At 34.1% G+C, this 13,529-nt stretch overlaps 5 protein-coding genes and 6 non-coding genes across 15 annotated transcripts in view; 1 reads left to right on the top strand and 10 right to left on the bottom strand.

Moving 5' to 3' along the window:
* Positions 1-5,654, top strand: part of LOC126758336 (uncharacterized) — a 39,224-nt gene extending 33,570 nt beyond the window's left edge. For all 3 annotated transcript variants that reach the window (XM_050472573.1, XM_050472574.1, XM_050472572.1), the window contains 4 exons: positions 516-738; positions 3,657-4,111; positions 4,208-4,340; positions 5,097-5,654. In XM_050472573.1, coding sequence (XP_050328530.1) covers positions 516-738; positions 3,657-4,111; positions 4,208-4,340; positions 5,097-5,273 — 988 coding nt within the window. In that variant the 3' untranslated portion in view covers positions 5,274-5,654. The remainder of the gene's footprint in view (positions 1-515; positions 739-3,656; positions 4,112-4,207; positions 4,341-5,096) is intronic.
* On the bottom strand, positions 4,504-4,884 carry LOC126758358 (RING-box protein 1-like). Its single transcript, XM_050472613.1, has one exon. The coding sequence runs from the start codon at positions 4,882-4,884 to the stop codon at positions 4,504-4,506; it is 381 nt and encodes a 126-aa protein (XP_050328570.1).
* A 221-nt stretch (positions 5,655-5,875) lies between the features above and the next one.
* Positions 5,876-8,535, bottom strand: LOC126758344 (uncharacterized). The gene is made up of 5 exons (XM_050472592.1): positions 7,891-8,535; positions 7,384-7,812; positions 6,946-7,334; positions 6,373-6,608; positions 5,876-6,292 (listed from the first exon to the last, which is right to left on the bottom strand). Exons 1-5 carry the CDS (start codon positions 8,533-8,535, stop codon positions 6,030-6,032), a joined length of 1,962 nt encoding a protein of 653 aa, XP_050328549.1. The 3' UTR covers positions 5,876-6,029.
* On the bottom strand, positions 8,514-9,853 carry LOC126758349 (uncharacterized). 3 transcript variants are annotated; one of them, XM_050472599.1, is made up of 5 exons: positions 9,726-9,853; positions 9,205-9,678; positions 8,984-9,051; positions 8,773-8,928; positions 8,514-8,626 (listed from the first exon to the last, which is right to left on the bottom strand). In XM_050472599.1, the coding sequence occupies exons 1-5, from the start codon at positions 9,785-9,787 to the stop codon at positions 8,514-8,516; spliced, it is 873 nt and encodes a 290-aa protein (XP_050328556.1). In that variant the 5' UTR covers positions 9,788-9,853. The 3 variants fall into 3 exon arrangements, with proteins under 3 accessions (XP_050328556.1, XP_050328558.1, XP_050328557.1); XM_050472601.1 differs by having other exon boundaries at positions 9,205-9,669; XM_050472600.1 differs by having other exon boundaries at positions 9,205-9,682; positions 9,726-9,852.
* A 428-nt stretch (positions 9,854-10,281) lies between these two features.
* LOC126758613 (40S ribosomal protein S5a) lies at positions 10,282-13,284 on the bottom strand. The gene is made up of 5 exons (XM_050472953.1): positions 13,194-13,284; positions 12,124-12,523; positions 11,774-11,890; positions 11,292-11,390; positions 10,282-10,448 (listed from the first exon to the last, which is right to left on the bottom strand). The coding sequence occupies exons 2-5, from the start codon at positions 12,520-12,522 to the stop codon at positions 10,380-10,382; spliced, it is 684 nt and encodes a 227-aa protein (XP_050328910.1). The 5' UTR covers position 12,523; positions 13,194-13,284; the 3' UTR covers positions 10,282-10,379.
* Positions 10,543-10,687, bottom strand: LOC126760849 (small nucleolar RNA psi28S-1192). The gene has a single exon (XR_007667269.1). It is a non-coding gene; the product is annotated as a small nucleolar RNA psi28S-1192 (small nucleolar RNA).
* LOC126760850 (small nucleolar RNA psi28S-1192) lies at positions 10,705-10,842 on the bottom strand. Its single transcript, XR_007667270.1, has one exon. It is a non-coding gene; the product is annotated as a small nucleolar RNA psi28S-1192 (small nucleolar RNA).
* On the bottom strand, positions 10,860-10,996 carry LOC126760851 (small nucleolar RNA psi28S-1192). Its single transcript, XR_007667271.1, has one exon. It is a non-coding gene; the product is annotated as a small nucleolar RNA psi28S-1192 (small nucleolar RNA).
* Positions 11,014-11,151, bottom strand: LOC126760848 (small nucleolar RNA psi28S-1192). The gene has a single exon (XR_007667268.1). It is a non-coding gene; the product is annotated as a small nucleolar RNA psi28S-1192 (small nucleolar RNA).
* On the bottom strand, positions 12,590-12,746 carry LOC126760846 (small nucleolar RNA psi18S-1854). Its single transcript, XR_007667266.1, has one exon. It is a non-coding gene; the product is annotated as a small nucleolar RNA psi18S-1854 (small nucleolar RNA).
* LOC126760847 (small nucleolar RNA psi18S-1854) lies at positions 12,761-12,916 on the bottom strand. The gene has a single exon (XR_007667267.1). It is a non-coding gene; the product is annotated as a small nucleolar RNA psi18S-1854 (small nucleolar RNA).
* Positions 13,285-13,529: the final 245 nt, after the last annotated feature.

The raw sequence follows: 13,529 nt of genomic DNA, 5'->3' as shown, positions 1-13,529 counted from the left end.
GGTTTTCGCATAGCTTGAGGCATTTTGATAAAATTTTCTTATCACTAAACGTTTTTATGATAACACTGGTCTATTGTGGTTGTATAGGTAAAAACAACAATGGTTAAACGATTTATTCCGAATTATATATATGTAAGTGTGTATATGCTAATACATACATACATATGTAATTATGTATATGCGTATATGGGTGGCGAGGTGTATGCACAAATGTTTTATACTTTAGTATCACTCTTGTTAGGTTTTAATCACGAAGTACTCTCTGCAAGTGCTAAATGCCGACGGAAATAACAAACGGTGCATTTACACTTGCCTATTAACTTGATTCTCGAAGCATACAAATCGATAAATATTAAAAATAAAATTTTAAATGGATAAATTTTGCGGGTTGATTTGCGGGTGAGATATTACTAATTTTGATTATCCATTTACCGTTACAAACAAATTCTCATATATATATTCCCATATATACATTCCACATATTTTGATTTTTTAATACCGAATTATTTTAACAGCAATAGCGGCAACAATGCTCTGAGCAATTCAAATCAAGCTGAAATGCGAGAACTCCAATGTACTGAAAGCGATGAAAGTAACGTATGTTCCACCAAAGAGACGCAAGCGGGCGTGAGTTCGTCACAAAAGAAGAACTCTACATTCGGAAATGGAATAACTCTTTCTCCACGGATTGGCGTTAACGAGGGAGCGAACAAAATACAAGCGGATCGATCTAGTCAGGTAAGATTTGGCGTTAGTTTGGTGTTATTATAGTTTTTGGCTTTTACTTGTAGGCTTTTAGAAGCCATTGATGCAAAAGTTAAAGTATTTCACTCAAATAAAATCATGAAATTATATTGTATTGCTATTTTTAAATAATTAATAATACATTCACCAACGTCATAAAAATTAGTACAAAATTACGTTCGTCATAATTGGTCACTCCTTTTTATCTGCGTACTATATGCGAAAGTATTTACAGATAATATTTCACCTTAAAGATTAATCAACACTTCTATGAAATCTTTAATTTTATATTGTTTCAACGGTTGGTACAATGTGTTTTTGTTTATACTTCAAATGCGTAAACAAAAAATACTTCATATGGCACATAGGCTGATTCAAAATAAAATATTAACCGGGGGCAATCCCACGTATAACTCATTACCCCATATTAATGATCGAATGCCTGCATACCTACGTAGTATAAAAGTAATCATATATGTACATACAAACATAAATTCAGAGTTTGTTTTCATCCCAATACAACTTATAAAAAAATATAAAAGCTGGCGAATTGTTATTCACCAAAACACAAAATTACGCGCCAATTTGTTTATAGCTTGCAAACGGAGCAAGCGTAATTGAGCGCGAGGGGTAAATATTTACTTCCGCAGGCGGTTGTTAAACAGATTCTGAGAATTTCAATTTTATTTCATTATGCTTCATTTAATTTTGGCCACGGAATGGTGAATTATAAATCAATACAAATTTAATTTGTCTTTCTGAGATAGTAGTATTAGATACATATGTATGTATGTATATACTTATATGTATGTATTCATCAATGAATTATAGTATAAATTAACAATCACACTATATTTAGGTGTGTCCGTACATTGTGGAAAAGTGTCTAAAATCATTTATTCTATTATTTATTATTATACCGTTCCAAAATGTTTGGTTCAAGTTGTTTGTGATTAATACATAAATATTTTAAAATTTCATTCGAATCATACCTAACTTTAACACCGAAAGCTGTTAATTAGTTTTAAATTGTATTAATCTTGAATTACCTCATTTTCTTCTATTTTACATAAACATATCGGAACGGCAAAATATGAAAAATAGACGGTGCAAAGGCTGGTAACGAACAAATGTCCGTTATTATTTACATATGTATGTACGTACGTACATATTTCTTAAAGTAGTCGAATATTTGTAGACCCACCCTCATCCTAATTTTATTTATTTATTAGTCATAATTTTGAGAGCGGAAAATTCTTCAATAACTTGGAGAATTTGTGAAAAGCGCTAAGTACATACATACATATATGCCCGTCGATATAGTGTTTATATGCTTTACGAGAAATACGCGTAATTTCTATTTCTCAGATAGTCCGTTAGCTCTAACTCATCGGAGAATATTTTTAAACAATATATCTATTTAGGAAAAGTCTGCCTTGTTGGAAAAATTCACCAAAGTTTTTTCTCCTAACGCTTGACATCTGCTGTACTCATACAAAGTAAGGTAAAAGGTTTTGAAAACAAAGAGAAAGAACATATAATTGAGTTTCAGTGAAAAGTAAAATCGTTCCAGTATCGTGATATAATTACTCAACAAATGTATATATGTACAACATTAAACCTGCACTAATATATTGAACTTAATGAACCTTCAAGTCCATTAAGGTGCTCTTAATTTATTTCACCTATGCTCAAAAGAGTACAAGATGTGGATTTTTCTAAGCAAACTTAATAATTGCTATCTCCTGCATGTGGCCTACACATCTCTGGACAACTTAAATACACTTGAATTTGCACTGGGAAAATTATTCTCAGTTTAAATGGCTAAATGATCGCACGAATATAAAAATTTCAGTATTTCCTAACTTCTCACACTGTTTGGATGCCTATAACACGCATAATTGCGAAAAAAGTGAATTTATTGAATTAAAATTCGCGTACAAGCACGAATAGAAAATTAAAGCCAAGAAAAAAAATCTACATTAACAACAAATTAAAGAGAAATTCTAGGGTTAATCATGTCAGTTTGGATGAATTATGTGAAACATCGTCATGCAGACTCAAATAAACGTTATAAAACTGAGTTGTACTATCAAGTGAGTGTAGAGTAAGAAAACAATAAGAAAATTTGTAAAATCAAGTTGACAACTAAGTATATATGAATGTATTAGAACGCAAATGCATAAATATTAGTGTGGCTTGGAAAAGTGTTTAAAAAAAATATTTTTTTAATTCTTTAAAAGTTAGTGGTCAGTTCATACTAGGCATACATATGTATGTACATTAGGCACTCATTTTATAATTTAGCTTTGTTGTTATTAAATAATATCTTGTTGGAAGTTGCCCATTGAACGTGCTTAAAGTTGAACCTCATTACATTAAATACAAATCAACTAAAAAGCTTAGAAATATATGCTAAAAGAGCCGGGTTGAAGTTGTTAGTGATAATATATACACATATACATACATGTACCGAAATCAACCTGTGGTAAACTAGAAGTGACACCATAATAGTTTGCTTTTCAAATTTCATTCTGTATTTCGTCAAAGAGTAGGCTTTGATAAGAACTACTTTTTTCACTTTTCAAAACGAACTATTTTTTAAATACCACACGTTGGCTACCCGCCAAAAGTATAAACACCTTCTAGGTGATTGTAAATACTTGGTGTATTAATAGTGCGCTGAAAAGTGTGTGAAGAGCAAATGGATAGGCACGTCGCCCATGGCTCTTGGTCAGCAAATTCACGATTCTCCCAATTTCAATTTAACATTTCTAATGCACTCTCCGTATGTACATGCATGCATACATGCATAAATATATATATACGTGTGTCATTCTATTTTTAACCATAACAAGCTATAATTAGTTTCGAATAAATTTACATTAATTTACACTTTGTTTACTTTGCAGCAACGTCACTCGCAGCCTGAATTTATAGAAACACAACCACGTCAATCGCCATCCAGTCCACGGCCACTATCAGAGGCCAATTCGGAGTTGAGTTGCAATTTGCTGGAAGGCGACCACAAAGGCGCGTGTAAGTCCAACTTTGAATTGTCCACTGCGTCACCGAATGCCGGTACAAAAGTAAACAATGTATACTCTACCGAGCGTATATCCAGCGACGTCGCCGAGGCGGGCAACAAGCGTTCAAGTGTCAATTCCAACGAGACTACGTCAGGCGGTAGCGTCAGCGGTAGTGCACAAGGCGATCGGAAACGTGTTCTGCCCAAACATCAACGTCCGTTGACACGCTATCTGCCAATCTTTTCGCCGGATCTTAATTTGCGCCATCACATAGAGTCGGCTGGGCACCAGATTACGCTATGCCCGCATGTCTTTGTGGATGCCTTCAGTTGTCGGGGGTAAGTGAACGTAAATTTTCGTTATTCTTCTGTTAGTTTACCCGATTTGTTTATATGGATTTTTATTAAATCGCTGCGTAATATAAATATTTACAGTTATTTGCATAAATTGGGCGCTACTTTCCACGGCTGGGCTCGTCGATGGTTCGTACTTGATCGCCAGCGAAGCGCTTTCATCTATTACGCGGATAAAACGGAGCGGAAACCCAGAGGAGGTGCCTACTTTTCGGTAAGTTTTTGAAAAAATCGGAATATAATATATTTTTATATGAATAGGTCTCTCGAATTCGATATTATTGTAGAATACAAATGTGTGTTTGTAAATAAGCTAACAAAATATAGATGTGTCTTAGAAACACTACGAAATAAGCAAGTCAAACCAATGCTATGGGCTAACGTCCGTACTTCTGATAATCCCACTCTTTGTTGTCCAGCGGACACACCTGGCGGGTCTTGAGCCAACGCGAAATGCAGTGGAAATGAAAGGCATGGTTGCAGGCACCCCAGGCCACAGTGCATTCCTCTTTGGTGCTAGAGCACAGCGGGTTCGCCTGGCACTCAATGCACAGATCCATAATTTGGTTGCGACAAATGGCGCAATTGTCCACGGCCACATCCCATGACCAGAGCGCCTGTGCCTGAAACTTTTTTACTACAAAGCGCTTCGATTGTGGCTGCGTATTGCTGCAAGATGGTGCCTCATCGGAGAACTCTTCGATGTCTTGGAATTCTTCGGTGTCGGTGTCATCCACTTCCATCTGATTGGTTGTCATAATAGAGTGCGTTCGATTATTCGATTTATGTATAAAGCAACTAAATAGTGGCGGTATTGGCAGCCACTATTTAAAATTGGATATTAGAATTTGGTTGAAAATTTTATATAAAAAACATTTATTTTTGTAATTTTTGACATTTTACTTAAATTTTCTATTGCCATACCTTGCCAGTATTTTAAGGAATAATTAATTGTTACTTTTTTTTCCAGACAATAGACGAAGTGTATTTGGACCATTTAAATGTCTCGAAAAGTGGACGGCCACATTGCACATTAATCGTTAAAACTAAGAAGCGCAGCTACCATCTGCAGGCAGCATCAGATGCTGCGGCAAGAATATGGATTGACGCCATTATTACTGGAGCTCAAGGGAATTTAGACTACTAAGAATATATACTTCTGCCGTAAATTATAATTAACTTCAATTGCGTTTGCAAATTATCACGTTGAAAGATTTGCTAATACCAAGAAACTCTTGTGTACCATATGCGAAGTTGCCCGAATTACTAATGAAGATTGACCTACTGCTCACACATACCTTGTATAACTATAGGAGTTTAACAATTAATCGATTAATTAAAAACTATATATGACCATAGCTTTTAAATAGGTTTAAGCTAGTTATAAGTATTGTATAAGTGAAACTATAGCTCAAACTTACAAGCAACAAATTGGAAACAATACAAAAAACGGCAACTATTCCAGAGTTTCGATACACTTGAGTAAAGTACTGAAATCATCCTATTAAACTAATCAAATATAAATACATATGTTTCTAAATATCAGTGCCTTTCCAATAATTTGCAATGAGTGTGTTTCTAATTTCGTTGCTTTTTGAGGGAAATTTTATTTTCGAATACAGTTTTCATATACACCACTGAAGTATACATACATACATATTTATATGGTATATCATAGTTTTATAAGTTAAATTTTGTATTAAGGCAAGTATTTTTTCACTAACTTGGTAGAGTAAAAATTTTGACAACTATATCAAAAGTGTATTTATTAATGTACATATATTTATGTATGTGGATTATATAACGCACACATACATATGTAATCTTTACAACTTAGGTATGATTCTAAAATAAAATGTAAAAATTGTTTCAACTTAAACGCTGAATAGTTTATAATATGAAATTATTTGTCTTGAAATTTTTTGATGTAGGCGTTCAGCCAGTCTTGAAATTTCAACATGTGCGCATCCACAGAGCCCACAAAATTATGTGACTCAAATGCCGGCGGAGAATTTTCATTCACACCGAAAATACTTCGTAAAAAACGTTCGCACATAAAAACAGCTGCAACGACATCACATACCAACACTTCGTGGCGGAAGCAGAGTTTTGCAAAAGACTCGGCAAATTGTTTCAATACGACATAGGCTTGTTTAGTCAGGCATTCTGTTGTTTGGAAATATAAGTTTTTGACAATTGTTATAATATATGTAAACCAGTATAAGCATATTATTGTAAATAATTACCGGGGCGCGCGAAACGTGAAGTTACAAAATATTGTTGTAACAATTGCGAAGCTTCTGGTGTCAGATCTACAGAGCGTTTTGAAATTGTCCTTAGAAAACAACGCATGTCTTCGCTGCTAATTGACAAGTGGTCTACGGTCGATTCGAAGATCTTCACAGACGATTGCTCTAATATATAGTCTACGAGCACTTCATGTTTTTCATCGTCGTCCATGCATATTGCAATACCAAATATTCTGTAAATTAATTTCAAAAGAATTTCTTGGTAATAGAAGTGAATCATCTGTAAGACTCATTCGATGTGGTTAAGTAAAATAGTAAATGAGTTGTTTTAAAATTTACAAATACTTATTCAAACTTTCTTAATGTTGGAAATATTCGAAGTTTGTGGTCAATACTTCTTTTTTTACAATAAGGACGAAATAAATATATACGAATTTTTAAAGTGGAATTATGAAGATTTTGTTCTCTTGTAACATTTAAAAATTTGACTTATTATCACTGCATTATAAGCAATCTCTATTTGATAAAATTTATGTAGTATATGAGGCATATCAGGAAACGTGTTCTTACTTAACCACTTTGTTAAATGTTTGCTGATCTTTAGAATTGCCTTTGCATGAGCGCCAATGTGCCCATATAGCGGTCCCTAAAGGATAGATTTGCGAAGAATGATCAACAGGAACTCGTGAACACTCGATGATTCTGAAAACTTGATCCATCCGGGTCATCTTCAGGTGTGACCAATCGCCAGCGAAGTATACGCCTCCACTTGCCAACAAGATAGGATCTGCTACAATCCATTTGCAATTGCGATAGTTCCCACAAAAGGGCGATTTTACGACATCAGCTGGGCCAACAAACCGTTCCGACAGTTGTGCAATGTTTGTAAGTAAATAATTGGCTATGTATGTATCACTGCCGAACACCATCATAGGTATTGGTGGACGATCGGGATTTGTCTGAAACCATGTAATTAGTACTTTTTTAAGCTCACGGCAAATTACCTACACTAATGGACGCCAAGCTAAGTAGTAAACCCATTTTTAAATTAACGAAACAATCCATTGGTACACGATCTTGACAAAGCTGCGCACTTAATGCATACACGAAAGCAAAATCAGAATACTGAGCCCGCACCAGATCGTATAATTGTTTCACAGAAGCGGGTACCATGCCCAAATCACTGGTAGAACTATAGTCTATTGTACCTGTAACTCCACTAGCATTGAACTCTTTTGGAGGCAAGAGGCTCTTGACGTTTTTTGTTGGTGGATTACATTTATTAACGCTTTTAAGTGTATAATCCACGGCTTCGCTTTGTTTAGCAGGAGAAATAGTACTGGGTAAAGCTGGGATATGAAGTTCTACTGGGCATGACGTGTATATTTGTTTGTCAAGTATATTTTCTTTCTTTGCTGCATTCATTTGAGATTGGCACTGAAATATCACAATTTCCAGTATACATATGTAGTATATATATTTATGTATGTATATATGCTATGTTTATTTCCTTACCATACGCTCTAAATTTGCGCCACCAGAATTTGACTGTTCAAGCTCTGTAGAAACATTCAAGTTCACATCAATGAAAGCAGCAAACCCATCATCATCGGAAAAGTCTTCTATTGCCGTAAGATCAAGGAGCTCCTTTTTGATAATTTCATCGATGTAACCCATTGCATCAGTACTGTTACCAATAGATGACTCTTTTATAACATGAACAGTTCTACTCGTTAAATCTTCTTTTCTTTCAATGGCTCTATTAGTTGGCGTCTTTTCAGTTTCTGGTGTTGTTATCTCAGTGTCATCTATTTCAATGTTCTCAACTTCCATCGAATTTATTACAACGGGATCAAGTTGCCCTGAACTTTGTTGAGTAAACTTTAAGGTAAAATCTAAATCATCTGGAAAAGAGTTTACGTAGACAACTTGTGAACTCATTTGCGAAGGAAGCTCTTCACGATTAAACTGCAAAGTGCTGAGTGTTTCATTAGCTTCTTCAGTACCTCCGTTACCCTCTTTTCCATCTTGATTAGTGCTTTGGGAAAATTGAATAGTCGGTGGCGGACTATCAAAATGCAATAGGGCGTCTAATTCATTATCTGTTATGTTCCTCAGGCTCATCGCAAAAGTGCTTTCTAACGTATGATTACGCTCCATGCTTGAAAAATTTGACCAGCACGCGTGTAATCGTAGTAACCAATTATGAAGTAGCTAGTTCCAAGACGCAGTTCGCAATCGTGGACATGTTCTGGAAAATTTTAAAAATTAAGCTTTTAACTACTTATGTATGCAACACTTTAGAAGTTTAAATTATTCATCAATACATTAAAAATAACGGTATAATATTAAAAGTGCTACATATATACATACATATATATGAACGTTCTATAGTACCTTTGCAATGCACAGTTAGTGCACGGAAAATTTTATTCACAACTCTGGGGTTTTCAATACAAGAGGTGGGAAGTAAGCGGAGGAAATGATATTTCTCAGTCACACGCAATTTTGCATATTCATTCATGTGCTGACCACAGCTATTGCATATGGGTGCTATTTGGATTAAAATTCAATATATAAGGAATGATTTCATGTAATGTAATATTACCATCTATCGAGTCCGATTTAATTTTATTACGATTGCAACCGGTTGAACAAAACCACGTCGACTGTAAACTGTAAAAGATATATTTTCAGATAAGCGTATGACCATGTCTGTTTTGAGTATTATGGAGTATTTATATATACACAAATGCTATAAGTTATACAAAAGATTATCTAAAATTCCTGGGGAATATAAAAAAAATTAAATATTCAAGAAAATCTGACATTGCCCACTGAGGTTCCGATATTGCCGACAAAATTCCAGTTGTCCATGACAGCCCGGGCGGCCAACAGTTTTTGTAGTGTGCAAAGTGGAGATCTTCCTGGAGTGGTAATCCGATGAATCTCAGTTGGATGTGAAGTTGGTCAATGTCAATAGACTTAAGTGCGTTACTCTCTACTGTGTTTCCAGATAATTTAATTTGATCACGAACAATCCCATAAACGCAATATTTAGCAGCGTTCAAAAATTGTAATGGTTCTTCGATTATCTGGTGCAACAATTCATTAGCATTATTGTGAATAAAATGGATGTACTCGAAATGAAGCGGTACAAATAGAGCACCTAATGCATCTTCCGGCTTCTTGCTATTACGATATCTTTTTATAAATAGTTCTGTTGCGCCTTCAATAATTTTGAGCAGTTGACTGCATCGAACAAATCTTTCAATTAGTTTTTGGTCCCGAAATCTGTAAATTCTGTCTATTACAAGTTTATCAATAGAAAAAAATTCGTTTTTGCTTACGATTGCGATATTTGAGAAGAATCTTTATCCTTTTCAATTGATACTGCGCCGTCATTGGACATGTTCAGATTTCCATTTATATTAAATTATTATTGCACGAATACGCTCGCGGGGAAAAAATTTAAAATTTGACAGCTACACAAAATTAATTAGTGTTGCCAATACTTCAAAAACTATACAGTAAGGCAGGTTAAATAAAAACAGGGTTGTTGTATGCCTGCACGCCACAAAATACTCGCATGGTACAAATGCACACACACCCGCACTTCTAATACTACGTACTGAATCGTTTTCAATGACCCATCTACGTGGACAAGGATAATATTACCTCCATTGCTCACAAGAAGCTTCTGAGATTTTCCAGAGTGCTGGACCTTTATGATAATATGTGATATAGGAGAGGGTACAATAGACCATAAGTCGCTGTGCAAAAACCTCAATTAAATTTTTTCTATCTATCGTTTTCAATGACCTAACAACTGGGAAAAACTGTAAGCATGAAACTAAATTTAAATTAAGAAAATTTTAAAAGTTAAAAAAATAATACTAATTGAGCTAAACTGTATATTGTTTTCTTTATTTTTTCAATAAATCATCTTTGTAATTTTGTAAGTGTAAAAAATGTACACAAAAATTAATGTACAACTGTAGTGCTTATCGGTTGGACTTAGCAACACGTTCCAACTCGTCCTTCTTCTTGATAGCATAGGAGTTAGATGATCCCTGAAAATACAAAACATAACATATAAATATTAGTTTAATCGGTATATTACATGTGTCCTAAATCTTTGAATTCAAATAGATATGAGCAATTTTGCAATGTGGTTTTACGTTTCTCAAGCACAATAAAAATCCTTGATTACTTTAGAGAGCTAGGATAATAAAACCTTTCATTAATTTTGTCCACAAGCGAGGCAAAACAATTTGATAAGATCATTGTTTTACATTAGAGAGGACTAATTTGTTAACAAAAGTACAAAATTGTTTTTCTATGTTTCTCGAGCATCACACCATTTATCTAAGGTTAGACGCTAGGATAATAGAAATTTTGATATTGTCCACAAGCGAGGCAAAACAATTTGATAAGATCATTGTTTTACATTAGAGAGGACTAATTTGTTAACAAAAGTACAAAATTGTTTTTCTATGTTTCTCGAGCATCACACCATTCGTCAAAGTTAGACGCTAGGATAATAGAAATTTTGATATTGTCCACAAGCGAGGCAAAACAATTTGATAAGATCATTATTTTACATTAGAGAGGACTAATTTGTTAACAAAAGTACAAAGTTGTTTTTCTATGTTTCTCAAGCATCCAACCATTTAATAAGGTTAGACACTAGGATAATAGAAATATTTATCTTGTCCACAAGCGAGGCAGAACAATTTGGTTATATACATTGTTTTGCATTAGAGAGGACATATTTGGTAATAAAAATTAAATGGATGAAAATCTGCATATGATAAGGCGATACTAGACAATGGATTTCATACAACCACTTTTAAATTACTGCATCTTATTTGACATTTATTTAACATTTCGTAGTAATATACTTTGACAATTACCTTAGCAGCGTTAATTAATTCATCAGCCAAGCACTCAGCAATGGTCTTGATGTTTCTGAATGCAGCTTCACGAGCACCAGTGCACAACAACCAAATAGCCTAAAACAAATAATGAAAACATATAGTAATATTTATATGGAATATTTGTATAAAAACTAACTCCTGTAGAGTGTGTTCTAAAGCAGTCTAGAATCAAATGTATGTACATATATTTGCTTCATCAAAACTGCTTTACATTTTTTCTTGTCCAGAAGCATAACTCAAGCTTTATACAATGAAAGAATGAGTAATAAGCTGGACAAAAACTATATTGATTGCAATGTTCATTTAGTTCATGCGACAAAAGCAGATAATACTTTTTGACGCTATGGGTATTTAAATGTGACTTTCATTTAGCCTAGTGTTATAGCCTTGTAAAGGAGATGCAAAACTTTTACATGGTATTGTAGTAGGCATGGAAAATAAAGCGATGAATGGCTTACTTGATTGACGCGACGCAGAGGCGACACATCGACGGCTTGACGACGTACGGTACCAGCACGACCAATACGGGTCGAATCTTCACGGGGACCTGAGTTGATAATGGCGCTTACGAGAATCTGAAAAATTTTGTAATCAACATTATCAAATACATGTAGATTCACAATAAAAACAATGTTAAATACTCCAGCAAATTAATATTTTTTTTTACCAAAAATATTAAATATATGGAGTATATTATTTAATATGCGTCCTCATTCTACCTGATCATAGAAGTTCAAGTTTCTCTATAACAGTTTAGCATGGGACATAATTTTCTATATAATTTCTTAAATTTAGCACAAATAATTACCTGTAGTGGGTTTTCTCCTGTCAACAGGTGGATGATCTCGAAGGAGTGTTTGACAATTCGGCAAGCCATCAATTTCTTACCGTTATTGCGACCCTTCATCATAAGTGAGTTTGTCAAACGCTCGACAATAGGGCATTGAGCCTTGCGGAAACGCTTAGCTGCATAACGACCAGCAGAGTGTGGCAAGTAGCGAGCGAATTTCTCTTTGACGGAAATGTAATCTTGTAGAGAGATATCATTGACGGTGACATCGTCGCATGACCAACGTCCGAAAAGTTTGATTTCGGGCAATTCAGTTGTGGCCACAACATTTGTTTCCAAGAGAGTTTCAGCACCCTCAGTATCAATTGGCGGTTGCTCGTCGAAATTCTCAACAACACTTTCTTCAACTTCAGCCATTCTGAAAATATTGAAAGTTATTTAGAGACAGCGTTTAGAACGTATTTTGATTTGAATTCTGCAAAGATATGATTTACTGTTGGTTTTTAACTTTATTAAGGAATATATCTTTAAGGCGATATCCTTAAGAGGAATAGTTAATCATAAGTTTTTTATGGTCCAATTGAATACCGCATATACCAAAGATTTAAGTTTATATGGTTTTAGTTATGGACGGTGAAATGCCTATATGAATGTAATTATATCTTTGTTGGTATTACTTTATTAAGGATTTTATCTTTTAGCCGATATCCTTAAGAGGAATAGTTAACCAATATGTATTTATATTGTCCAATTGAATACCATATATGCCTATAAAGTAGCGTGCATGGTTTTAGTTGTGGACTTATTCATCACTTTCTAATATTTTTATTTCATTAGTTGTGGTCACTTGTACATATGATGGATGTATTTTGTAAAACCATGAAATAAATCACAAGCACACGTGTGAAGTTGTGTTAAAAGTTACACTTAATCAGTAGCTTCGCAAAGAGTTTTAACCTCAAATTTAAACATGTCACAATTCATCACATAAGCATTTAATTTTCACTCTTTCAATAGCTTAATGGTTTTGATTAAATATTGAGTTCTTTAATTGATATTTCAACTATTTCTAATTACAAATTTCTTACTTTTAAGCTCAGAAAATTTGCCTTCGTTCCAGACAGTAATGGCGTTCGCCAGAAAAAGAACATGTTCATGTAGTGCTGCCAAATTCGTTCATTTTCACACATCCGCCAAGTTACCAAGTCGGAATTTTTGACATTTGTTGACAGTTGTATTATCTCTCGTTGGCAATACCTTTATGCAACAAAAATTTTACTCATTCTCAAGTAAATGACCTAACTTTATTTAATAAATCTAGACAATTATTTATTTAAATTTATAAAACAAATTTCATAGCAGTTTTGGTGAAATTATCGAAAAAATTGAGAATTCAATTTGAAAATGGTCCGTTACTTTGTATA

This window comes from Bactrocera neohumeralis, chromosome 5 (genome assembly GCF_024586455.1).
Source record: "Bactrocera neohumeralis isolate Rockhampton chromosome 5, APGP_CSIRO_Bneo_wtdbg2-racon-allhic-juicebox.fasta_v2, whole genome shotgun sequence".
NCBI classification, from domain to species: Eukaryota; Metazoa; Arthropoda; class Insecta; order Diptera; family Tephritidae; genus Bactrocera; species Bactrocera neohumeralis.
Note: the sequence above shows the minus strand (reverse complement) of the source record. Positions and strands in the feature narration are given on the sequence as shown.